Raw genomic sequence first — 25,823 nt, forward strand, 5'->3', positions numbered from 1 at the left:
AGACTGACAGTTGAAGCAGTAGATGGCGCTGTTGCACGTGACATTGTCTTCAGTGGCCTTCTGTATTACAAATATAAGTTTACAATACATGTTCACTTTTTTTCTTCCAGTTTTTAACTGGGTAGGAAAAGTGGTGTAAAGTTCTCACTGTTTTTGTTAGCTTATTGATTTTGGAGTTTGGATGTTTCAGTAATCATTTTAACTCTGACATAGTATGTAGGCTATAAGATTCTTCAAGGGCAGAGATTTTTGTCACAGTACCTTTTGTGCAGTAAATGCATGATAATGTTAATAAATGCCTGACAAGTAGTTTTCTTTTTCATGAGTAAGAGTTTTTTTTTTCTGCTTAGAAAAGTAACATACTTATTGTAAAATATTCAAATATAATAGAAGAGTATGACTTAGAGAATGAAATCCCACCTCTTCCTTTCCCTCCTCTCCCCACTGAGATCACTTCCTTTAACAGTTTAGTATATATTTTTCCAGACTTTTTTTCAATCTATATGCTAAAATATTGTAAAAGAAAACCACTCTAATGTGCATTACATTATACTTGAAATGGATACCAAAGTCCTTCTCTGGCCTATAGAACCATGTGTGGTCTAGCCCTGGATACCTCTGATTTCATCTTTTGTCATCTCCCCCTCACTACTGCTTTAACCACACCCATCTTCTTGCTGTTGAACAGCTCTGATAAGCTTTTGTCTTAGGGCCTTTGTGCTTGCTCTTTTCTTCTGCTTGGTAATTCTTTCCTCAGTCACACAGTTCTCTTTTTCTCTCTTACTTTAATCAGATGTTTGCTCAATTTTTATTAGTTCTGATTAGTTCCCAATTATAAGCAGTAATAAAATTAGTGTATTCCTAATTTCTTCATTCTCTTCCCTGTCTTACATTGACATTAGTCAATGATACTGTTTTTCTTAGTGTTAACTTGTTCTGATAAATTTCTGTTACTTGATTTTTCAGCTTTAAATAATATCCTTTGACTCATAGCTATTACAGGTTAGGCACTCATTATACTTTCTTTTCAGCCTTTTTCCATTTCCCCCCCATTTTTGGTTAATTTTATCAAATTTACATTCTTAGGGCCTGTAACATTTCCATGTTAATTCTTCCTAATAGAGAATACTCATACGTCCAGGCTGAACTTGGAAAAGAAGTACCAAGTTTTAAATCCCGACCCAAAGAAAGAAAAGGTTGAATTTCATTTTTCTTTTAGTACTCTAGAGATGTGGCATAATTTCACATTTTTTATTTTACTTATTAATATTTTAAATACTGTCACTTTTTAAAAAGGATATGAAAAGACTTACAACTAAAAAGGAAGAAGAAACTTAAACATAAGAATTTACATGTTTGTTTTAATTGGACGTCAAATTTAGTTGAGCTTTCTTCAAACCAGGGCAGTGAAGGAAGTAAAATAAGTGACAGAACTTAACTCTCATATAAGAAACAAGGAAGTATGTCATTTCTTCAGAGAAGATTTTTTTTTAAGATTTTTATTGGAAAATAATCAACATGTATAATGTAAATATTGAGTGAGGTTACATGAGATGTTCCCAACAACACGTAAAATAAATTTAGAAATAGATTTGTAGTGATAAGGCATAACATTTGACTACAGTTTTCATGAAAGAGACTAAAGCTAATGATGTCCAAGGATATGTGTTGTCACTTGTCAATGTGGTGGTTCTCAGTATTTTTTCTGCCTCAATACATTTGTATATTTGAGACATACTCCCATCCGTAAGAGTGGCTTACAGAGAACTGCTACACAGTTATGAAGTGTTTTATAGTGTACTCACTATAACTCTGTCCTCTCTCCACTGACTGGTAAATTAGATAACATAACTTGGATAAGATCTGCTGGTTTAATGTAATCCAGGAATGGGAGATGGGGAAGGGAAGAAGAGGAAACTTTTTATTGAATGTCTGTTATGTTCCAGGCTATGGAATTAGTTTGCTTTACACACATTATTCCATTTAATCCTCACAGGGGTCTTATGAAGCCATTATTTGTATTCACATTTGTAGGTGGGAAAGCTGAGGTTCAGAGAATTAAAGTAATTTTGCCAATTTTAGAGTTATTAAGTGACTTTCCCAAGCCTAGAAGAGTAGATAGATAAACATGTCTTTTCATTTAACAAATGTTTTTTGATTATCTACTCTTCTGGGCACTGAGAATACAAAGATGAATTTAAAATAATTTCTGTCTTCAAAGAAGTCCTGTTCTAGTTAATGAGACAGGTGCCTCAGGCAGATTGGAGTGGACCAGGAGAAGGAATTTTAGGGAAGTGAAACATAGAATCCCTGATACATCAGCATGTCTTGAAAGGAGATTTAGATAACTTGAGAAGAGTTTTGGTTGAACAGGTAGTAGTTTTAATTCTAATTTGCTAAAAAGAAAGAAAAAGAAAACTAAAGGGAAAGCAAAAGGGAAAACTAAAAGAAAGCAAAAGGGAGAAAAAATGCAGTACCAAGGAAAACAAAAAAGTTGGGTAGGAGAGGAGAGTAATCATGGTTTACTACATATTTTGTTGGGAATAGTATTCTTATATATTTATAATAATGTAAATATCAAATATTTATAGAACCAGAATTACAGTAGATCTTTTCAGAGGAAAGAGTAGGAAAGGTGCATATTTGTGATGAGGCAGTGAGAAGAAAGAGAGAATTTGCCATTTTACATATTGAGGATATGTAAAATATGCATATTTAGGATAATGCCTAAAACTGAAAAATCAAGAAGTAGCAATTCAGGTGTCTTATTTTAAAGATGTGGAGGTAAAGACCAAAATAATGAGCTAAAAAAAGTGAAATTGGTGGGAAGTAAGACAGAGGATTGCTTTATTACCTTGCTTTTTCACCACAAACTTTGTAGAATTAGTTAATTCTAAAAATATTTATGCATAGTGACATAGTGATCAAAAGCAAACAAACTTTTTTGAATCTGTTGAAGTTTATTGAATTTATTCTTTGTTTTAAAATGCCTAGGAATAAACAGGGTTTTATTATTCCCTCCTATCATGAATTAGTATAAATACATTTTTCAGAGATGTAAGTTATCTATTTAATCAATCCTTTGTGGGTGAAAGATCAAGAGTATGTCAAGATCTTTAAATGAAAACATTGAAAGGCTGAGTGAAGCATCTTAAAAGGGAAAACGAGAAATAGAAGTTAATTAAATATTGAATATATACTTAATATATGTCAATTAGATACTTATATCCACATTAATTAAAATATTCAGTGAAAATAGTTTTATTTTAAAGTTAAGAGAGAAAAAGTTTCATAAATCACCCTTGATTGAGTGCTGTTATTATGTTGGCTTCTCCTGTGATGTGTAAATGGTATTTTTCTCAGTAAATTTGGTAGGAACTTAAAAGTTTTTACTGTCTGACTTTCTTTTTACTCTATCAGGATGTAGATATGATGGATCAGAATGGGATGACGCCTTTAATGTGGGCAGCTTATAGAACACATAGGTATGTAACCGTTTATAAAATACTTATTTTCAGATAATTTTCAGCATAGTAAAATGTAAAATAAGTGATGAGAAAAAGCAATTAATGTTTTACTTACTAATATTTAGAATTCTTATAATGAGTACATAGTATATAACATAAATTACCTTTTTGGATGTTTTGAGTTTCTGTGTTTACCTTTATGTTGGTAATTGTAGTCTCCTTAAGGTATTCTTCTTTTAACAATTTCCAAGAATGGAAGACGTTACCTTCTTTTTAAAAAGTGACTCATTTTTATGTGATTTGCATATTGGCAAGTTTAACATACTAATTAGTAAGTTGCCTTAAATCATTTTTGGAACAATCTAGATTTAAATTTAAATTTTTAATTGTTTAATTATATAGATATTAATGGCATTAAGCCCTAGGTGAAAAATAATAAATGTCAGGATGAAGTGTGTTCTCTCTTCGAAGTAGTTTAGGTTATGTGGTGTTGCATGTATTTAATACTTCATATTAAGAATGTTGTCTCATTACTCATTATAAAGTTGTTGAAAATAGGGTAGAATAGAAGTGTTCCAAGATGGAATGCAACCACAATCAGTTTAGTATCTGTAATGATTTCTATAATTGAAATTAGGGTTGTTGTTGTTGTTGTGTTTTTTTTTCCTTTTCAGTGTGGATCCAACTAGATTGCTTTTAACATTCAATGTTTCAGTTAACCTTGGTGACAAGTATCACAAAAACACTGCTCTGCATTGGGCAGTACTAGCAGGGAATACCACAGTCATTAGTCTTCTTCTGGAAGCTGGAGCTAATGTCGATGCCCAGAATATCAAGGTAAAACTAGCCTGTATTGATTGTGCTTGTGAAATGTGGTTACCAAGATGGGAATTCCGTAACAAAACATAGGTTTTTTAACAGACTTTCAGAGATGGAAGAAACTTCTCATTTAAGCTCAATCCTTCCATGCAAGAATTTGTTTTGAAAGACTGATTTATTTACTTTCGTCTTTTTAGTATTGGAGTAATTTTCAGATTTTGGTGGCCTTTTCATTAGTGAATTCTTACTGACTTTTGGAACTTAAGTTACATAATCTGTTTTTATAGCTGAATAGAATAGTTTTCTGGTTTCTTTAAGAAGATCATTGCAGAGAAGCACAAGTTTATATCACAAGTATGCATAATAACTTGTAGTAATTTTTTGACTTGGTCATTGATTGTCTCATTTTTTTAAAGTTCAATACCTTTAAATTTGATAATCACCTTCATGATGTTTATAGGAGAACTCCTCTCCCCCAAATGCTGGACTAATCCAGGAAAAGTATACCAAAAAAGTATACAAAATTATCTAAGAGCAAAGCACAATTAACATTTACACTCTGAGCATTTAGAAATTTATAAACATTTTATGAATACCTGCAAGAAAATGCTATTGGTAGTCTTAAATTTTGGTTAACCATTCTCATTTTTAAAGCTTCAGGATCCACCATGTCTTCAGCAACAGACTCTTTCTGTGAAATGACTTTAAAGTTTTAAACATCATCTTTTAATAATGTGCATTCATAAATATCTTTGTGCCCGTTGACAAATTTTCTTTCATTTTGACTATAGACCGTAGTATTTTCTGAGTCATGCTTCTTAAATTTGTAAGGAATATGTGCTAATTAAATATGAAAGGAGTTCGAGTCATATAATAATCTAAAATGCCAATCAAAAAGTAGGTTATCTCCTGCTGGATCAGGGCATCTTTTTATGTTGCAATGAATAGTTCTTCCTCTATTTGATTACTCTAAGAAGAGAAGGTTAAACTACTAAAATAAAATAGTTTAAATTTATTTACAATTATAACCAATTTTTAGAAATGAGTCTAATTAGTTAAAAGTAAATATCAAATATCTTATTGGAAACTGTAAGAAATTGAGAAAACCATGTATTTTCTTTTTCTTTTTTTAAAATTTCAAGTCTTCGTGTCTATACCTAAAGTGATCAGAATGGTCTAGTATCTGCTAGTAAATGTATGGAAAGAGGAAAGTCAGCTTACCATAGTGCCTGACATGTGATGGGCGCTCTAAGTATTTGTTGACTGTTGTCGTGTAGTCTTGAGCTTTACCTCTAAGCTAGTTTTCATGACTATGCTAGCATACCTCTCTGCCACTTCTGAAATCATAAAGAGAAATTTTTGCTTTTCCAAACATTTTGAAATAGGAAGTTCTGAAAAGTTCATAACACTGTGATTAGTAAATTAGGCTGACCCCAAGGCCTAAAGTATAAGAAAGGAGGAGTTTGACTAAACCTGACCAATATCCCCATGAGAAAAAATTAATGAGATGACCTTATGTTTTATTATCTGAATTGCTTTAGAGTGTTATTTTTTCATCTCTTAGCTACTAGATAGCCATTCCTAAAGTGAGTCATGCCCCAGGAGTACATTTCTAGTATTTAGTGTTATATTTTTGAAAAAATAGAACCAATTTCACTACAGCAAATAGTGAGTCTCCATAGACTTTGCCAAAAGTCATATAAATATATTGAAATTACATTTGTACCAAAGAGTTATGACAAGATGACTGCACAGTTTTGGAATTTGAAACTAGTAGTGTATATATATATATATATTTTTTTCATTTTTTTTCACGGGCCCAGCCGCTCCGCGGCATGTGGGATCCTCCCAGACCGGGGCGCGAACCCGGTTCCCCTGCATCAGCAGGCGGACGCGCAACCACTGTGCCACCTGGGAAGCCCCAGTAGTGTATATTTTCAGAGCATTTAAAAATATCTTTTCTTACCATATAAAATTTTAGATAACTTCTCTTCATTCATGAACTTTAAGTATTTGAGGTGTGGTTGGTAAGTTTAATGTCTTTTCAACTTGTACTCCACATTAACCATTGTATAAACTTTTGATTAGTCTTAGTAAAAGAAATAATCTGTAATCAATTTCAACAGAAAGGTAATGGTAAGAATGGAGATAGTTGAACTGATTTAAATGGTTCAAACCTTGTATTTTTAATGTTTTATAGGCTCAGCACATGAATTATTTGGTACCAAGATGGGATAAACTGGAATGCAGCTTCCTTAACTAGTACAGTTCATGTGACGACCTTCCAGAGTCTATCGTGTCAAATAATTGAGCTAATTATTGTACCTATAGAACTTTTACTGAAATACATCTATTTTTTTTTTTTGGTTACTTTCTTTTTATTAATGTTTTAATCTTATCTGACTGTATCATCAAGGTTCGCCATTGACAAGGAGTTATTTTAAATATAATTCCTTGCTAGCTCTGGAGTAACATTTTTTTTTAACTTTTTATGAGGTATAATTGGTATATAACATTATACAACTTTCAGGTGTACAACATAATAATTTAACATCTGTACACATTGCAAAATGACCAACAAGTCCAGTCAACATCCATCACCATACACAGTTACAAAATTTTCTTTTTTCTTGTGATGCAAACCCTCAAGCTTTGCTCTTAGCAACTTCTGAATATGCACTATAGTATTATTATTATTTTTTTAAAATAATTTTTATTTTGGCTGCACTGGGTCTTAGTTACGGCATGCGGGATCTTTGTTGCGGCATGCGGACTCTCTTAGTTGCAGCATGCAAGCTTCTTAATGGCGGCATGGGGACTCTTAGTTGCGGCGTGCGGACTCTTAATTGCAGCATGCGAACTCCTAGTTACGGCATGTGTGCGGGATCTAGTTTCCCAACCAGGGATCGAACCAGGGCCCCCTGCATTGGGAGCATGGAGTCTTACCCACTGGACCACCCGGGAAGTACCTGCACTATAGTATTTTTAACTATAGTTGCCATTATGTACATTACATCCTCGTGACTTATTTCTTTTAGAACTGGAAGTTTGTACCTTTGACCCCCTTCACTAATCTTCCTCACTTCCCGCAGTGCACTGCCTACCTCTGACAATCACCAATCTGTTCTCTGTATTTATGAGCTTGAGTTTTGTTGTTGTTGTTGTTTGTTTATTTATTCTGGGAAGTACCTGCACTATAGTATTTTTAACTATAGTTGCCATTATGTACATTACATCCTCGTGACTTATTTCTTTTAGAACTGGAAGTTTGTACCTTTGACCCCCTTCACTAATCTTCCTCACTTCCCGCAGTGCACTGCCTACCTCTGACAATCACCAATCTGTTCTCTGTATTTATGAGCTTGAGTTTTGTTGTTGTTGTTTGTTTGTTTATTTATTCTTTTTAGATTCCACATATAAGTGATATCATATGGTATTTGTTTTTCTCTGACTTATTTAGAGTGACATTGTTTTTAAAGGAAATAAAGTCTAAGGAATTGCTTCAGTTGCTCAGGGAACATTTATACTTTCAGAGTAAAAATAATCTTTTTTAACCACACTGGTGAAAAAGTATATTTTTGTTTAAAAACGTACTTTTAATGTAATTAAAAGGATGAAATAAGTATCAAATACCTTTTCTACTGGAATCTGGCTGATTCCTAATATACTGAAGTCTAGTCATCACCTTCTAGTGGAAACCATTCATTCATTCAACAGATATTTGTTTAATGCTGCGGAGTCAGTGTTTAAGATAGATGAAGTCCCTATTCTCTCAGAACTTATACTGTATTGAGGAAATGGACAATAAAAAACACATACACATAGGCAAATGTGGTCATGACGAGGGCTAAGGGAGCCACATCAGGTGAGAGTGATTTGTGAATGCCTCTGAGATGACATTTGCTTTGAGACTTGTCTCATAAGGGATCAGTTATGCAAAGATACATGGGAAAAACCTTTCCACATAGAACAGCGGTCCCCAACCTTTTTGGCACCAGGGAACAGTTTTGTGGAAGACAATTTTTCCATGGACTGGGGTGGGGGGCAATAAATGTAATTCAAGTGCATTATGTTTATTGTGCACTTTATTTTTATTATTATTACACTGTAATATATAATGAAATAATTCTACAGCTCACCATAATGCTGACAGGAGGTGGAGCTCAGGCGGTAATGCAAGCGATGGAGAGCGGCTGTAAATACAGATGAAACTTCACTTGCTTGCCTGCCGCTCACTACCTGCTGTGCGGCCCGGTTCCTAACAGGCCACAGACCAGTACTGGTCTGGGGGTTGGGGACACCTGATGTAGAGGAACCTACAAATGCAAGACCCAAGGCCAGGAATAAGCTTATCATGTTAGAGGTGTAGAAATGACAGCTTTGACCAAGCAGTGAGACACTGAGAGAGAGAGACAGGTACAAGGCCATGATAAGGAACTTTAATTGTATTCTCAGTCATGAGAAATAGTTGGAAGGATTTATGTAGAATGGTTATATAATCTTTGTGTTTTTAATTTTTTTAAAAAAATTACTTTGGTATTTGGAGAATGTATTGAAGAATTAAAAAAATGGAAGGGATAGATGAAGATCAGTTAGGCTTTCATAATAAATCAGGCAAGTGATGATGTTAGTTTAGCCTATGATCGTAGAAGTAGTGATGGAGTGAAATGAATGGATTTGGAAATGATAGTGTAGAGTAGAAAAGAAAAGGTAGATTCGAAATGAAGGTGAAAGAAAAAAACATCAATGACTTAGGTTTTGGTTTGAATAACTGAGTGTCTTGTGATATGTATTGAAGTTGTGAAGATGGAAGGAAACAGACTTTTGGAAGTGAAGGCAATAGAAATTGGTTCCGTTTTAGTCATATAATTTGAGGTGGTGCGTTTTAACTATGTGGAATGTCAAGCTAATTAAGTAAACTTAATTTTGAAAGTGAAAAATTCATTAATAAAAACAAACAACCAACCTAGATTGTTTGTCCTAGAATTTGACAAAGTTGATTCATAGCTGTGTATTTTTCCATTTTTCATTTTAAGTCTTGAGAAAGAAAGTCTGGTTGATAATCATAAATTGTACCAAGATGGAGCCTGTAAATCTGGATATGGCTTTAATAGCTAGTAAAAGTTACATTCTTCAAAGAATATGAAAAATTATATTTAGTTATAATATTTATTAATTGGTCCTATTTCTTCTAAAATAGCTATTTCCTAAATAAAATTAAGCTTAAGTTTCTTAGAAATCTGTCTTGATATCCTTGTAAATTAGTTATTTGAGTAAGGGATTCAATTCTTTTACTATATAAACAAATGATTCTTTTATCAAAATAAGAACTTATTTTGCAGACAATAAATATTAAATGATAGGTGACTTTAAAATGACTACTTTGATCCTTAGAAGGATTAGGAATGGCCATAAACCCTTGATTAGAGGTTCTTAATCTGGGACCCAGCAGTGGATTTTGGTTAGGGGGTGGGTCCATGGACTTCTGAAATTGTTATAAATAAAGTATCAGCACTTTTCTGGGGAGAGAGTCAATGGCTTTTCATCAGACATGACTTAAATGAGTTCAGAAACGATGGCCCCAGATACTGGTTACATAGAATAAATTCAAATCTTCTGAAGTAATAACAAGTGAGGAGGGGGAGTGATTTGGGATACTAAGACTTTAAGAAAAATGACCTGTGTAGTAATCCCTTTTCATGGTAGCATCTCATTTGTGAATTTAAAGAATATTTCACACCCTTGCACATGTTTTTGGTTGATAAATTTAGATGAATTGAGTTTGGGGAGGGCAGTTAATCCGAGTGCTGCCTACGCATTTATGATTTTTCTTTCTAAAGTTATCAAAGGACATAATTTTTAGCTTGTGCAAAATATAAAATTACTGAGCTTTGTTAATATATTGAAAAACGCTTATATGGTTTCTTGAAAAGAGGTAAGAAACTATTTTCAGAAAATATCTCTTAAGTATCCCACCTAGATGGTCTCCAAGGAAGAATTTTCCTTAGTTTTAATAATGAAGTTCCACCTCACTTAGGCAAAAAGTGATCTTCCACCCGCCACCTTCCATAATGTTTATCACACCAAAACCCCTGAAGAATTTCTTTTATTACCAGTTAGTTACATAGTCTATAAATACTCCATGATTCTTGTTATTACTGCTGTTGTTATTATCATTTACTATTTTGGCTGACACATGGAGTGTTCAAATATAGACTTGACTTGGAACCCTGGTTTTAGTATAATTCTTTAAATTAATTGCTTGTTTATTTTACCAGCTGAATAAAAGAACTGTATAAAAGTAGTCAGATGACTAGAGGAGTAGTTGAAAGATTGCTTAAAGCTCCCTCCATCTTTTTATCTAGGCAATCCTTAGGTGTCACATGGCCCTCTAGTGGAAGGGATGCTCAGCTGGACCGAGGCAACTGCAGGATATTCTCTGGGAGTTGTTACCCAAGGGATTGCTTTTATTCAGGTAATCTTTTAGTTTGGATTAATTAGCTGGTTCTGACAACCTAGGTGACATAGAATTTTGGAATAGGTAAGGAGATATTTTAAAACAAATATCCCTATTTGTGGAAGACTCACCTAGATTAGCCCATTTCTTATTAAGTACTATTGATCTCTTTATTAAAGGATTGGTTAGGCTTTTTGTTTTTATTGTTGTGTTGTTATTGTTGTTGCTCTTGGTGGTAGTGGTGTGTTTATTTTGTTGTTTGGTTCTTTTTATTTTTCAGTGTTTTTTTTTTTAAATTAAATTGTACTCCATACTTGATTAATAATTATCCCTCATAAGTAAGGAACCCAAGGCTCCTTATTTCTTTATTTTCATCCAGTTTTTTAAAATAAAATTTTAACATGTTTTTTCTTTTTTTAAAGTAATTTTGAATATTCATCCATAATTCTTGAAATTTTGGTAAACAAAATTATTAATTTTACTTTTCTGTTTAAGGAAGGAGATAAAGAGTGGAGAATATTAAATAGAATAAAAATGTAGGTCTCTAACTTGCAAAAGGAGAAGTAAGATTTTAAATTAATAAAGGCAAAAAGAAGTGTAGATCTAGAATTGGGGACACTCATTTCTTGTTTCTTACTGCCTTTAAAACATTTCAGTTCTGTTATACTCTTTGGAATTCTTTTTCTTGCAGTTAAAGGGAGCTACAAGTCTATAATGTAAGTTTAACCATTTTTTGTTACTACCGGTGTTCTCTTTGGAAATTTCTGGATGGGTGAATGAATTTAACATGATCAAGAATACCAGTATAACAGTAGAAGTGGAAGTTGACTTTTCTTTTTCTTCCCTGTTCTTTTCTTCAGACTTCGTTCATCACTGAAATTAAACTGAGAGATTTCTGGCAGTTTGGTATTACAGCAGGATGGTTTGTAGCAAAAACTATTACTAATGAAACCCTTAAAGAGTATGAAATAACTGGATAAACTTAATGGTAGCCTCTGATCCAGCAGGTGCTAAAATACCTACTTTTTGATTACTCTCTAAGTTAAAATGCAAGCAAATATAGAATCTATAGAATAAGAGGTGTAAATACATTTTCTGATTGTACCTTAAATGGGAAGGTATAAGTAATATAAGATTTAGAGTCTTTTAGTACTTGACTTTGCCAAATATAAAAACGATGTTAATGAACTAATACTGCAGTCAATTTATTTTTGTGGAAGTGCTTTAAAAGTTAGTAACCAAAATATTCTGCTTTTCCTTTCATTTTTTTTAAACGTGAATTTCTTCTGCTTATATTATCAGGGTGAATCAGCACTTGATTTGGCAAAGCAGAGAAAAAATGTGTGGATGATCAACCATTTGCAAGAGGCAAGGCAAGCAAAGGGATATGACAATCCATCTTTCCTTAGAAAGTTGAAAGCTGATAAGGTAAATTCATGACTGAAGATTTTCAGTATATAGTCTTTTTAAGTAAGATTCATAAGCCTATTTTCTTAGCATGAGTATTTACATTTACAGCCTTTAATCTTGGCATTGGCCAGAGTAATTTTTAAAACATTATTTCACCCAAGTAAATAAAGGTAGATACCAAAGTTTAAGAAAGATGGTATATGTGAAATTGTTTAGATTTCCGTAGGCTACTAACATAAGCTTTAATGCATTAATTCAACTGGCCTTTGTTAAGTAATAGAGAGATAATAAAAGTTTTTCCCGTTTAAGTGTATTTGTTAGTGTAGTAATAAATTGTGAAAAATCTTAGTCCTCATGTATATATATCTTTTTAAAAACTACTCACAACTCTAGCTATAGTTAATTTAAGCTTTTCATTCTTTTATAATATGTCATAACTTTTATTAGAGAGGGAGAAACTTATTATTCACTTCTCTTTAAAAAGTTCATTTTAGATCTTCCATAAAACCTTCAATTTTTAACTGTATGACTATTGGCTCAGTTGCCTAATTGTATGATTTCAAAACTAAGAACATTTTCCCGAAAGACGGGTCTGTATTTCTTAAAAATTTATTTCCTTAAAAGGAAAAATTAGCTGACAGTTTTTTTGTATACCAAAGTAATGACAAGGTATTTGCTAACTTGTCAGTAATCACAACTTGAATGGCATTAAGCCTTGGATATCATATATGTCCTATTTACGCTGCTCTAGTGGTAATACTGTTTGTATAAAGTTAACATTGATCTATCTGTTACTAGAACAAAATAAGTTTTGGGTAAAGGGAAATAGACTTGAGAGCATGCCTCATTTATTTGTAGGAGTTCAGACTTCCTTAATGAGCTGAAAAGTTCACTGGTCCATTACTTAGACTTCAGAAGAATCAGATTTATAGTTTATAAACTTGCTTATTTTCAGTCCCATATTTGAGACTAAGGAGCAGTTTTTGCATGTCATGTCAACTTTTCATTTCACTATTAGATATATTAAAAATAGTTATTTATTTTCTTTGATGTTGCTTTGTTCTCTAGAATTTAGAGCAGTTTTGCTCAACAGAGTAAAAAATGGCTAATTTCTCATAATAATTAGGCTACTAATAAAAATGTCTTTTATTACTCTGGAAAATCCCATTGTCTTTATATGTTCATTTTGCTTAGTGTAAATATGCTAAAGGGTATTTTTTTTATGTATTGTCAGATGAAAATGACTTTGTAAATTCTAGATGTTTATTAATATATAAAGTTATTTATTATAGCAATAATGAACTATATATCAGGGTTATGTGTTTGGATATGGTTTCTTTTAAAAAGATTGCCTCATTAAAAGTTTAGCACAGGGCTTCCCTGGTGGTGCAGTGGTTGAGAATCCACCTGCCAATGCAGGGGACATGGGTTTGTGCCCCGGTCCAGGAAGATCCCACATGCCGCGGAGCAGCTGGGTCCATGAGCCATGGCCACTGAGCCTGTGCGTCCAGAGCCTGTGCTCCGCAACGGGAGAGGCCACAGCAGTGAGAGGCCCGCGTACCACAAAAAAAAAAAAAAAAAATTTTAGCACAATTTTATTGACATTTGTGTATATTATTGTGATCAGTTCAGAAATTGCATATTCCTGGTTTTTTGGGTTTTGTTTTTTTGCATTAGTAGCTTTAAATGTATTATGCATTCTAAAAAGGTCACTAGATAAAAATATATGATGGATTGGGGCTTTGTGTAATTAAGTATTTGTGTAGACTCTTCTCTTTCCATCTCACATTAGAAAAATTTAAATTATGAACATGACTTGGTTTGCTAGTCTGTGAAGTATGTTCTGTATTTAAAACTAAACAAGAAAACACCCAGGACTCAATAGCTTTTTACTAAAAATAAGTCATCCCAAAAGGAAAAAAAAGATATTTTTGGACAGTGTTAGTAGACAGATATGAAAGGAGTCTTGATTTTAGAAAACTATTTTAAAAGCTGTTTGATTTTTAAGATTAGAAGATTTTAGGCAGATTTATGGTTAAATAAGTGTTACTTGCTTATTAATGAGTTAGAAGGAAATCTCTAAATCAGTGTTTCTCAGAATTTAAAAACCCACGATCCCTTTTGTTAACAGTGGAAATCTCACATGTATTACTTTTTAATGTTGTTCATTGATTATGTGAGAATAAATCTGGGAAGATGGAGTAGATGTATTTTTTTCCCTATTCCTTCCTGCCAAGTACAACTAAAAAACCTGGACATTATGTACAAAACAAATATAGGAAGACTGAAGATGGAGAGAAGGTGGCAGAGCAGGTAGGGAGCTAAGGATCCAAAGAATGACATGGTGGTGAGTTCCCTGCATTTTCTTTTTTTGCCTCATATTTCCCAGAAGGTTGTTGGCTGACAAACCCAACAACCCAGAATCATGAATGGTACAGACAAAAAACGCTCCCCAAAAACCTGCTTTTTAGCCACAGGACCACAAAAGAGGCAACTTATTTAGCAAGATAGAAACTTTTAGAAAATAACTTTCTACTACAGCCAAACACAACAGAAAAAAATATGGCTCCACCCTGACTCACAACAGCAAAGGCCTAGACTTCTGCCCTTACCAGGCTATAATGATGTGCCCCAACTTCTGTCCTGGGGTGGTGTCAGGGAAGGTGGAGTGGAGAGTTGGGACTTTCATCCCCACTGGCTGTTAATGAGGTCCCATCCCCTGCTGTTATCAGTGGAGACCACATAGGAAACAGTAATTAGGCACTTGTAACCCTCCCAGTCAAGGAGATACCAGTAGAGGTATAGTGGAGAGCTGAAAGTCCCACCTTTGCCTGTCCGTAATGAGGAAACCCCTCCTCAGGTGTCAGTGAAGGCCCCCTTGGGATCCTGGACTTTCACCTCACCTGCCAGTAATGAGAAGGTGTCTCACTGCCCTCCCCTGCCTACATCAGAGGAATCCACATAAAAGAAAAGGTTTAAATAAGATCCAGTGTCTCATAATACCCAAAATGTCTAGGTTTCAAACAAAAATCATGTATCAAACCAAGAATCGAGAAGATCTAACTGAATGAAAACAGAATCAGTAGATGCCAGTGTGATGACAGAGATGTTGGAATTATCTGACAAAAGAATTTAACAATCATCATAAAAGCCTTTAGTGAATACTTATGAACATGCTTGAAACAACTGAAAAATAGAGTCTCAGCGAAGAAATAGAACTGTAGAAATAGAATATAAAGAAGAACCAAATGGAAAATTTAAAATGGAAAATTATAATAGCCAAAATAAAAAAGAGTCAGTGGATGAGCTCAACAGCAGAAGAGAGGAGACAGAGGAAAGAATCAATGACCTTGAAGATAGATGATAAAAATTACCTGTTTTCAACAACAAAAGGAAATAAACTGAGAAAAACAAGCAAAACAGAACAGAACTTTAGGGACCTGTGGTTGTAACAGAATATCTAACACTGATATGATTGGAGTACCAGAAGAAGAAAAGCGGGTGGAGCTGAAAAAGTACTCAAACATATAATGGCCAAACCCCCCCCAAATTTGGCGAAAGACAGACCTGCAGATTAAAAGTGGAGCAAACCCTAAACAGAATAAACTCAAATCCAAACCAAACACTCATAGTCAAACTTCTGGAAACTAAAGACTAAGAAATAAAAATCTTGAAGTCCCCTTACCAGTAGGGGTAAAACTATTCAAGAGCACTGGATTTCTCATCAGAAACCGTAGAGGCAGAAGGAGCTGCCACATTTTCCAAGTGCTGGATGGAAAGAACTTTCAATCCAGAATCCTTTATCCAGTGAAAATATCTTTCAGGAATGAAGGAGAAGTCACACATTTTCAGATAAAGGAAAAGTAAGAGAATTTGTGGCCAGCAGACCTGCCCTAAAAAAATGGCCAAGAGAAGTTCTTTAGACAGAAGGAAAATGCTAAAAGAAAGAATCTTGGAGCATAAAATCATGGTAAGCAAAATTATGGGTAAATACAGTAGACTTTCCTTCTTATCCTACGTCTTCCAAATTATGTTTGACAGTTGAAGCAAAATTATAATACTGTTTGATGTGGATCTAAATGTATGTAGAAAACATATTTGAGACAATTTATAATGTAAACAGGGGAGGGTAGAGGGACATTAATGGAGGTAAGGTTTCCACATCCCAGTTGAATTGGTAAAATGATGACACCAGTATACTGTGATAAGTTACATTTATATAATACTTAGAGTACCCACTAAAAAAGCTATTCAGAGAGATATACTCAAAGACACCATAGATAAAATAAAATTCTAAAAAGCTTTTCAGTAACCCACAAGAAGTCAGGAAAAAGAAACCAGAAACAAAGACACAGAACAAACAAAAAAACAAAAAAAAAATTATAGATTAAAACCCTAACATATCAATAATTAGAGTAACTGTAAATGGTCTAAATATACCAATTAAAAGACAGATATTGGCAGTGTGGATTACAAAGTGTGACTCAACTATATGCTGTCTGTAAGAAACACTTCACATACAAGAATATTGGCAAGTTACTTATATGGGCAAGTAGCAGAATGGAAATGACATATGATACCAAAAGCAGGTGAAGACGGTACAAAAAGGAAAACTATAGGCATACCTCATTTTATTGCATTTCACAGATATTTCGTGTTTGTTTGTTTGTTTGTTTTTGCAAAGTGAAGGTTTGTGGCAATCTGTGTCTAGTAAGTCTTGTTGGTGCCATCTTTCCAACAGCATTTGCTTACTTTGTGTCTCCATGTCACATTTTGGTAATTCTCCCAATATTTCAAACCCTCCACCAGCAAAAAGATTATGACTTGATGAAGGCTCAGATGATGGTTAGCATTTTTTAGCAATAAAGTATTTTTTACTTAAAGTGTGTACAGTGTTTTTTTAGACATAATGCTATTGCATGCTTAATAGACTACAGTATAGTATAAACATAACCTTTTAAAATTGAAATGTAGTTGATGTCCAATATTATGTCAGTTTCAGATGTACTACATAGTGATTTCACATTTGTATACGTTATGAAATGATCACCACATTAAGTCTACTAACCGTTTGTCCCTATACATATTTATTACAATATTATTGACCATATTCCTTATGCTATATATTACATCCCATGGCTTATTTATTTTATAACTGGAGGTTTGTACCTCTTAATCCCCTTCATCTTTCACCCCCAACCCCCTCCCCTCTGGCAACCACCTGTGCTTTGTATATCTGAGTCTGTTTTTGGTTTGTTTGTTTTTTTTTTTTATTCCCCATATAAGTGAGACCATATGGTATTTGTCTTTCTCTGACTTATTTCACCTAGCATAATACCTCTCGATCCATTCATGTTGTCACAAATGGCAAGATTTCATTCTTTTTTATGGCTGAGTAATATTCCATTCTATATATAGATCACATTTTCTGTATCTATTCATCTCTATCAATGGGCATTTAAGTTGCTACCATATCATGGTTATTGTAAATGATACTGCAGTGAACATTGAGGTGTATATATATTTTCTAATTAGTCTTTTTGTCTCTTCGGGTAAATACCCAGAAGTGAAATTGTTGGGTCATGTGTCAGTTCTATTTTTAATTTTTTGAGGACCCTCCATACTGTTTTACAGAGTTCCTGTATCAATTTACAATTCTACCAATAGTGCACAAGGATTCCCTTTTCTCCACATCATTGCCAACATTTGTTATTTCTTGTCTTTTTTGATGATAGACATTCTCACAGGTCTGAGGTGGTATCCTGTTTTGGTTTTGATTTGCATTTGCCTGATTAGTGATGTTGAGCATCTTTTCATGTGTCTGTTGGCCATTTGTATATCTTTTTTGAAAAATGTCTATTCCAGGTCCTCTGCCCACTTTATAATTGAGTTGTTTGGTTTTTTGATTTTGAGTTATATGAGTTCTTTGTATATTTTGGATATTAACCCCTTATCAGGTGCATCATATGCAGATATCTTCTCCCATTCAGTGAGCTGCCCTTTTGGTTTGTTGTTGTTGTTGTCAGTTTCCTTTACTGTGGAAAACCTTTTTAGTTTCATGCAATCCCATATGTTTACTTTTGGTTTTGTTTCCCTTGATTGAGGAGACAGAGCCAAAAAAATATTGTTGAGACTGATGTGAAAGAGCATGCTGCCTGTTTTCTTCTAAGAGTTTTATGTTTCAGGTTTTACATTTAAGTCTTTAATCCATTTTGAGTTTATTTTTGTGTGTGATGTGAGAAACTAGTCCAGTGTGATTCTTTTTTTTTTTTTTTTTTTCACGGTACGCGGGCCTCTCACTGTTGTGGCCTTTCCTGTTGTGGAGCACAGGCTCTGAACGCGCAGGCTTTGCGGCCATGGCCCACGGGCCCAGCTGCTCCGCAGCATGTGGGATCCTCCCGGACCGAGGCACGAACCCGTGTCCCCTGCATCAGCAGGTGGACTCTCAACCACTGTGCCACCAGGGAAGCCCTCCAGTGTGATTCTTTTACATGTAGCTGTCCAGTTTTCCCAACACCATTTAATGAAAAGGTTTTTTTCCCCTCATTTTATATTCTTGCTGCCTTTGTTGTAGATTAATTGATCATATAAGCATGGATTTATTTGGGGGCTCTCCATTCTGTTCCATTGATCTGTGTGTCTGTTTTTGTGCCAGTGTCATACTGTTTTGATTACTGTTAACTTTGCAGTATAGTTTGAAATCACAGAGTGTGATACTTCAGGTTTGTTCTTTCTCAAGATTGCTTTGGCTATTCAGGGTCTTTCATGTTTCCATACAAATTGTAGAATTACTTGTTTTAGTTCTGTGAAAAATGCCATTGGTATTTTGATAGGGACCACATTGAATCTGTAGATTGCCTTGGGTAGTGTGGTCATTTTAACAATATTAATTCTTCCAGTCTGTGAGAATGGTATGTTTTACCATTTGTTGTGTCGTCTTCAGTTTCTTTCATCAATGTCTTACAGTTTTCAGAGTACAAATCTTTTACCTCTTTGGTTAGATTTATTCCTAGGTATTGTATTTTTTTTGATGCACTTGTAAATGGGATTATTTTCTTAATTTCTCTTTCTGATGGTTTGTTATTACAACAGAGTTTAGTTTATTAATTTTGTATCCTGCAACTTTACTGAATTCACTTATTAGTTCTGATAGTTTTTTGGTGGTGTCTTCAGGGTTTTCTGTATCTAGTGTCATGTCATCTGCAAACAGTGACAGTTTTACTTCTTCCTTTTCAATTTGGATTCCCTTTATTTCTTTTTCTTATCTCATTGCTGTGGCTAGGACTTGTAATACTGTGTTGAATAAAAGTAGAAGAGTGCGCATCCTTGTCTTGTTCCTGATCTTAAAGGAAATGCTGTTAGCTGTGGGTTTGTCATATATGGCCTTTTTTATGTTGAGGTATGTTCCCTTTATACCCACTTTGTTGAGAGTTTTTATCATAAACCGATGTTGGATTTTGTCAAAAGCTTTTTATGTATCTACTGAGATAATCATATGGTTTTTATTCTTCAGTTTGTTAATGTAGTATATCATGCTGATTGACTGGCTGTTTGGGTGGCCCCAGGTGGTGGTGGGGGCAGTGCTCAGAGCTGGTGCCCCCCCAGCTGGAGGGTGGGCCAGTTTCTGGGTACTAATAGGTTAGAGGGAGGATTCTAAAAGGGTGCTTGCCCACCGTAGTGTTATTAGGGTAGAAGAAGTTCCCCAAAATGGCTGCCACCAGCTTCTGTATCAGCTGGGGTCTCTCATTTGCCTCCTGCCTCTCCAGAGGACTCTCCAAGATCAGCAAGTGGATCTGTTCCAGGCTTCTAACTGCTGCCTCTTCGTGCTGGGACTTGGAGCATGTCAGATTTTGCCAGTGTCCTTTAAGAGCAGAGTCTCTGTATAGCCCTCCAGCTCTCCTGAACATGGGCCCTGCTGGTTTCCAAAGCCAGGAATTCTGGGAGCTTTACTTCCTGGTGCAGGACCCGTTGGCTGAGGAGTCCCACACGGGGTTCAGACCCCTTTTCTCTCGTAGAGGAAAGGCCTCCACGATTGTGATATTCCTTCCATTTGTGGGTCACTGATCCTGGGGTTGTGACCCCTGATTATACCATGTCTCCACCCCTCCTACCCATCTCATTGTGGTTCTGTCTTTATTTCTTTAGTTATGGAAAATCTTTTCTGCTAGTCTAAAGGTCATTTTCCTAGAGAGTTGCTCTGTAAATAGTTGTAAAGTACTTGTATGCTGAAACATTTTAAATGCCAATGAAAGAAATCAAGGATGATCTAAATAAGTGGAGAGACATACTGTGTTCATGAACTGGAAGACTCAACTTAGTAAATATGTCAGTTGTCCCCAAATTAATATACAGGTTTAATGTAATTAAATAATTTCAGCAAAATTTTTTATTTGTATAAACAAGATTATTCCAAAATTTATATGGAAAGGCAGTAGACTTAGAATAGCTAAAACAATTTTGAAAAAGAAGAATCACTCTCTGCAGTTTTAAGACCTACTATATACCTTCAGTAATCAAGACTGTGTAGTATTGCTGGAAGAATAAAGTGATCAGTGGAACAGAATAGAGAGCCCAGAAGTAGAACCACAGAGGTGTGCCCACTGACATTTGACAGATGTGTAAAAGCAATTCAGTGGAGGAAAGACAGCCTTTTCACCAATTGATATTGGAGCATTTGGACATGCAGAGGCAAAAAAATACACCTCTACTCAAACCTCACTGTATTAAAAAATTAACTCAAAACTGTTCAAGACTTAAATATAAAACTGTAAAAATCTAGGGCTAGGCAAAGAGATTTGACATAAAAAGTATGATCCATAAAGGTAAAAATTGATCATTTGGATTTGGATCAAAATTTTAAACTTACATTCTATGAAACACCCTGTGATTAGAATGAAAAGACATACTACAGACTGGGAGAAAGTATTTACAAGCCACATTTCCAACAAAGGACTAGTTTCCAAAATATATTAAGAACTTTCAAAACTCAGCAGTGCAAAATCAATCCAATTAGAAGATAGGCTAAACAAGAGATATTTTCACCAAAAAAGATATAAAAATGGCAGATAAGCAGGTGAAAAGATCTTCTACATCATTTTAGTCATTAGGTTAGGGAAATGCAAATTGAAACCACAGTGACTTACTATTTTATACCTCTCAGAATAACTAAATAAAAAGTTGCGGGCTTCCCTGGTGGCCCAGTGGTTGTGAGTCTGCCTGCCGATGCAGGGGACACGGGTTTGTGCCCTGATCCGGGAAGATCCCACGTGCTGCAGAGCAGCTGGGCCCGTGAGCCATGGCCGCTGAGCCTGTGCTTCCGGAGCCTGTGCTCCGCAACGGGAGAGGCCACAACAGTGAGAAGCCCGCCTACCACACACACACACACAAAAAAGCAACAACACCAAATGCTGATGAGGATGCTGAGAGACTGATCTGTTGCTGAAGGATGTGTAAAAAAGTACAGCACCCTGGAGAACAGTTTGGAATTTTCTTTTAAAAAGCTTAACATGCAATACCATACAACCCAGAAACTGTACTCTTAAGCATTTATCCCAGAGAAATGAAACCTTACGTTCACACAGGAATTTGTATGTGAATGTTTATAGCAGCTTTATTCATAGTAACCCAAAATAGAAACAACCCCAACGTCCTTCAGTGGTTGAATGATTAAACAAACTGACACATTCATACCATGGAGTATTCCTCAGCAGTAAAAAGGAATGAACTAATGGTACGTACAGTAACCCAATGAATATCTGTAGAATTCTGAGTGAAAAGCCAATCCTATGAGGTTACATACTGTATAATTCCATTTATGTAAAATTCTTGAAATGACAAAATTATGGAAATGTAGAACACATTAGTAGTTGGCAGAGATTAATATGGCAGTGAGGGGTAGGGTATGAGGGAGATTGCTATAAAAGGATGGAAATATTCCTTGTAGTGATGTAAATATTCTGTATCTTAATTGTGTCAGTGTCAATATCCTGGTTGTGATATTATACTATGCTTTTGCAAGATATTAGCCATTTGGGAACTTTGGGTAATGAGTACTTGGGATCTGTCCGCATTTTTTATTAAAACTGCGTGACCCACAACATCATACTCAATGGTGAAAAGCTGAAAGCATACCTTCTAAGATTGGGAACAAGACAAGGATGCCCACTCTTGCCACTTTAATTCAACATGGTTTTGGAATTCCTAGCCACAGCAATCAGAGAGGAAAAAGAAATAAAATGAACCCAAATTGGAAAATAAAAAGTAAAGTTGTCACTGTTTTGAGATGACATTATGCTATACATAGAAAACCCTAAAGACGCTACCAGAGAACTACTAGCACTCATCAGTGAATTCAGTAAGATTACTGGATACAAAATTAAGATACAGAAATCTATTTCAATTCTAAACACTATCAACGAAATATCAAAAAGAGAAATTAAGGGAACAATCCCATTTACCATCACATCAAAAAAGAATAAAATACCTAGGAGTAAACCTTCCTTAGGAGGCAAAACACCTGTAACTCTAAAAACTATAAGATGCTAATGAAAGAAATTGAAGATGTCACAGACAGATGGAAAGGTATACCATGTTCTTGGATTGGAAGAATCAATATTGTTAAAATGACCATACTATCCAAGGCAATCTACAGTTTCAACACAATCTTTATCAAATTACCAATGACATTTTTCACAGAACTAGAACAAAAGATTTTTAAATTTGTATGGAACCACGAAAAACCCAGAATAGCCAAAAGAATGTTCAGAAAGAAAAAAGGAGCTGGAGGAATCATGCTCCCTGACTTCAGACTATACTGCAAAGCTACAGTAATCGGAGATTTGAACCAAGCCAGGAACCTCAACAAGGGAAAAGAGAGAACTTCTGAGACAAAGTTCGGGGTTAACCCATTGCTGTGGTGAGAGGCTTCAGTAAATCACGGCCGAAATACACTGGACAAACGTTCGTGATTCCCTGGAGTTAAGAAAAGAGATGCAAAAGCAGAGAAATTTTGCGATTTCTTCATCTTTTCAGCACTGCAGTTATGTGTTCTAACCATCTTCTGAAAGCCTCTTTGTAAATACTTTTAAAAGACCAGAAAAATGTTAGTGTTGCTGCCTTAGATGTTCCAGTCTGCCTTCTGCCTTTCTCTGATAACTACACCATTACAATCAAAAGAGAAAATACCAGTCAAGAAACCTTAGAGGGCAGACAGCAGAAGCAAGAAGAACTACAGTCCTGGAGCCCGTGGAACAAAAACCACATTCACAGAAAGAGAGACAAGATGAAAAGGCAGAGGGCTATGTACCAGATGAAGGAACAAGATAAAACCCCAGAAAAACAACTAAATGAATGGGAGAGGCAACCTTCCAGAAAAAGAAATCAGAATAATGATAGTGAAGATGATCCAGGACCTCGGAAAAAGAATGGAGGCAGAGATCGAGAAGATGCAAGAAATGTTTAACAAAGATCTAGAAGAATTAAAGAACAAAGAAACAGATGAAAAATACAATAGCTGAAATGAAAACTACACTAGAAGGAATCAATAGCAGAATAACTGAGGCAGAAGAATGGATAAGTGACCTGTTAGAATGGTGGAATTCACTGCTGCAGAAGAGAATAAAGAACAAAGAATGAAAAGAAATGAAGACAGCCTAAGAGACCTCTGGGACATTAAACGTAACAAATTCTCATTATATGGGTCCCAGAAAGAGAAGAGAGAGAGAAAGGACCCGAGAAAATATTTGAAGAGATTATAGTTGAAAACTTTCCTAACATGGGAAAGGAAATAGCCACCCAAGTCCAGGAGGCACACAGAGTCCAATACAGGATAAACCCAAGGAGAAACACGCCGAGACACATGGTAATCAAATTGGCAAAAATTAAAGACAAAGAAAAATTGTTGAAAGCAGCAAGGGAAAAATGGCAAATAACGTACAGGGGAACTCCCATAAGATTAACAGCTGATTTCTCAGCAGAAACTCTACAAGCCAGAAGGGAGTGGCAGGACATATTTAAAATGATGAAAGGGAAGGACCTACAAGCAAGATTACTCTACCCGGCAAGGATCTCATTCAGATTCGATGGAGAAATCAAAAGCTTTACAGATAGGCAAAAGCTAAGAGAATTCAGCACCACCAAACCAGCTCTACAACAAATGTTAAAGGAACTTCTCTAAGTAGGAAACGCAAGAGAAGAAAAGGACCTACACAAACAAATCCAAAACAATTAAGAAAATGGGAATAGGAACATACATATCGATAATTACCTTAAACGTGAATGGATTAAATGCTCCAACCAAAAGACACAGGGTCGCTGAATGGATACAAAAACAAGACCCATATATATGCTGTCTACAAGAGACCCACTTCAGACCTAGGGACACATAACAGACTGAAAGTGAGGGAATGGAAAAAGATAACTCCATGCAAATGGAAATAAAAAGAAAGCTGGAGTAGCAATACTCATATCACGTAAAATAGACTTTAAAGTAAAGAATGTTACAAGAGGCAAAGAAGGACACTACATAATGATCAAGGGATTGATCCAAGAAGAAGATATAACAATTATAAATATATATGCATCCAACATAGGAGCACCTCAGTACATAAGGCAACTGCTAAGAGCTATGAAAGAGGTAATTGACAGTAATACAACACTAGTGGGGGACTTTAACACCTCACACCAATGGACAGATCATCCAAACAGAAAATTAATAAGGAAACACAAGCTTTAAATGACACAATGAATCAGATAGATTTAATTGGTATTTATAGGGCATTCCATCCAAAAGCAGCAGATTACACTTTCTTCTCGAGTGCACACGGAACATTCTCCAGGATAGGTCACATCTTGGGTCATAAATCAAGCCTCAGTAAATTCAAGAAAATTGAAATCATATCAAGCATCTTTTCTGACCACAACACTATGAGATTAGAAGTCAATTACAGGGGAAAAAACTGTAAAAAACACAAACACATGGAGGCTAAACAATACATTACTAAATAACCAAGAGATCACTGAAGAAATCAAAGAGGAAATAAAAAAATACCTAGAGACAAATGACAATGAAAACACGACCCAAAACCTGTGGGATACAGCAGAATCTGTTCTAAGAGGGAAGTTTATAGCGATACAAGCCTACCTCAAGAAACAACTCAAATAAACAATCTAACCTTACACCTAAAGGAACTAGAGAAAGAAGAACAAACAAAACCCTAAGTTAGCAGAAGGAAAGAAATCATAAAGATCAGAGCAGAAATAAATGGAATAGAAACAAAACAATAGCAAAGATCAATAAAACTAAAACCTGGTTCTTTGAGAAAATAAGCAAAATTGATAAGCCATTAGCCACACTCATCAAGAAAAAGAGGGAGAGGACTCAAAGCAATAAAAGTAGAAAGGAAAAAGGAGAACTTACAACAGACACCACAGAAATACAAAGCGTCGTAAGAGACTACTACAAGCATCTCTATGCCAACAAAATGGACAACTTGGAGGAAATGGACAAATTCTTAGAAAGGTATAATGTTCCAAGACTGAACCAGGAAGAAATAGCAAATATGAACAGACCAATCACAAGTAATGAAACTGTGATTAAAAATCTTCCAACAGGGCTTCCCTGGTGGCGCAGTGGTTGAGAATCCGCCTGCCGATGCAGGGGACACGGGTTC

General features: G+C 35.1%; 1 protein-coding gene across 2 annotated transcripts in view; it reads left to right on the forward strand.

Moving 5' to 3' along the window:
* ZDHHC17 (zinc finger DHHC-type palmitoyltransferase 17) overlaps positions 1 to 25,823 on the forward strand; it is a 103,417-nt gene that overhangs the window by 48,996 nt on the left and 28,598 nt on the right. For both annotated transcript variants that reach the window (XM_024122914.3, XM_024122915.3), the window contains exons 6-8: positions 3,421 to 3,485; positions 4,142 to 4,304; positions 12,046 to 12,171. In XM_024122914.3, the coding sequence (XP_023978682.1) occupies positions 3,421 to 3,485; positions 4,142 to 4,304; positions 12,046 to 12,171 (354 nt within the window). The remainder of the gene's footprint in view (positions 1 to 3,420; positions 3,486 to 4,141; positions 4,305 to 12,045; positions 12,172 to 25,823) is intronic.

The sequence above is a fragment of the Physeter macrocephalus genome, chromosome 6 (genome assembly GCF_002837175.3).
Source record: "Physeter macrocephalus isolate SW-GA chromosome 6, ASM283717v5, whole genome shotgun sequence".
Classification (NCBI taxonomy): Eukaryota; Metazoa; Chordata; class Mammalia; order Artiodactyla; family Physeteridae; genus Physeter; species Physeter macrocephalus.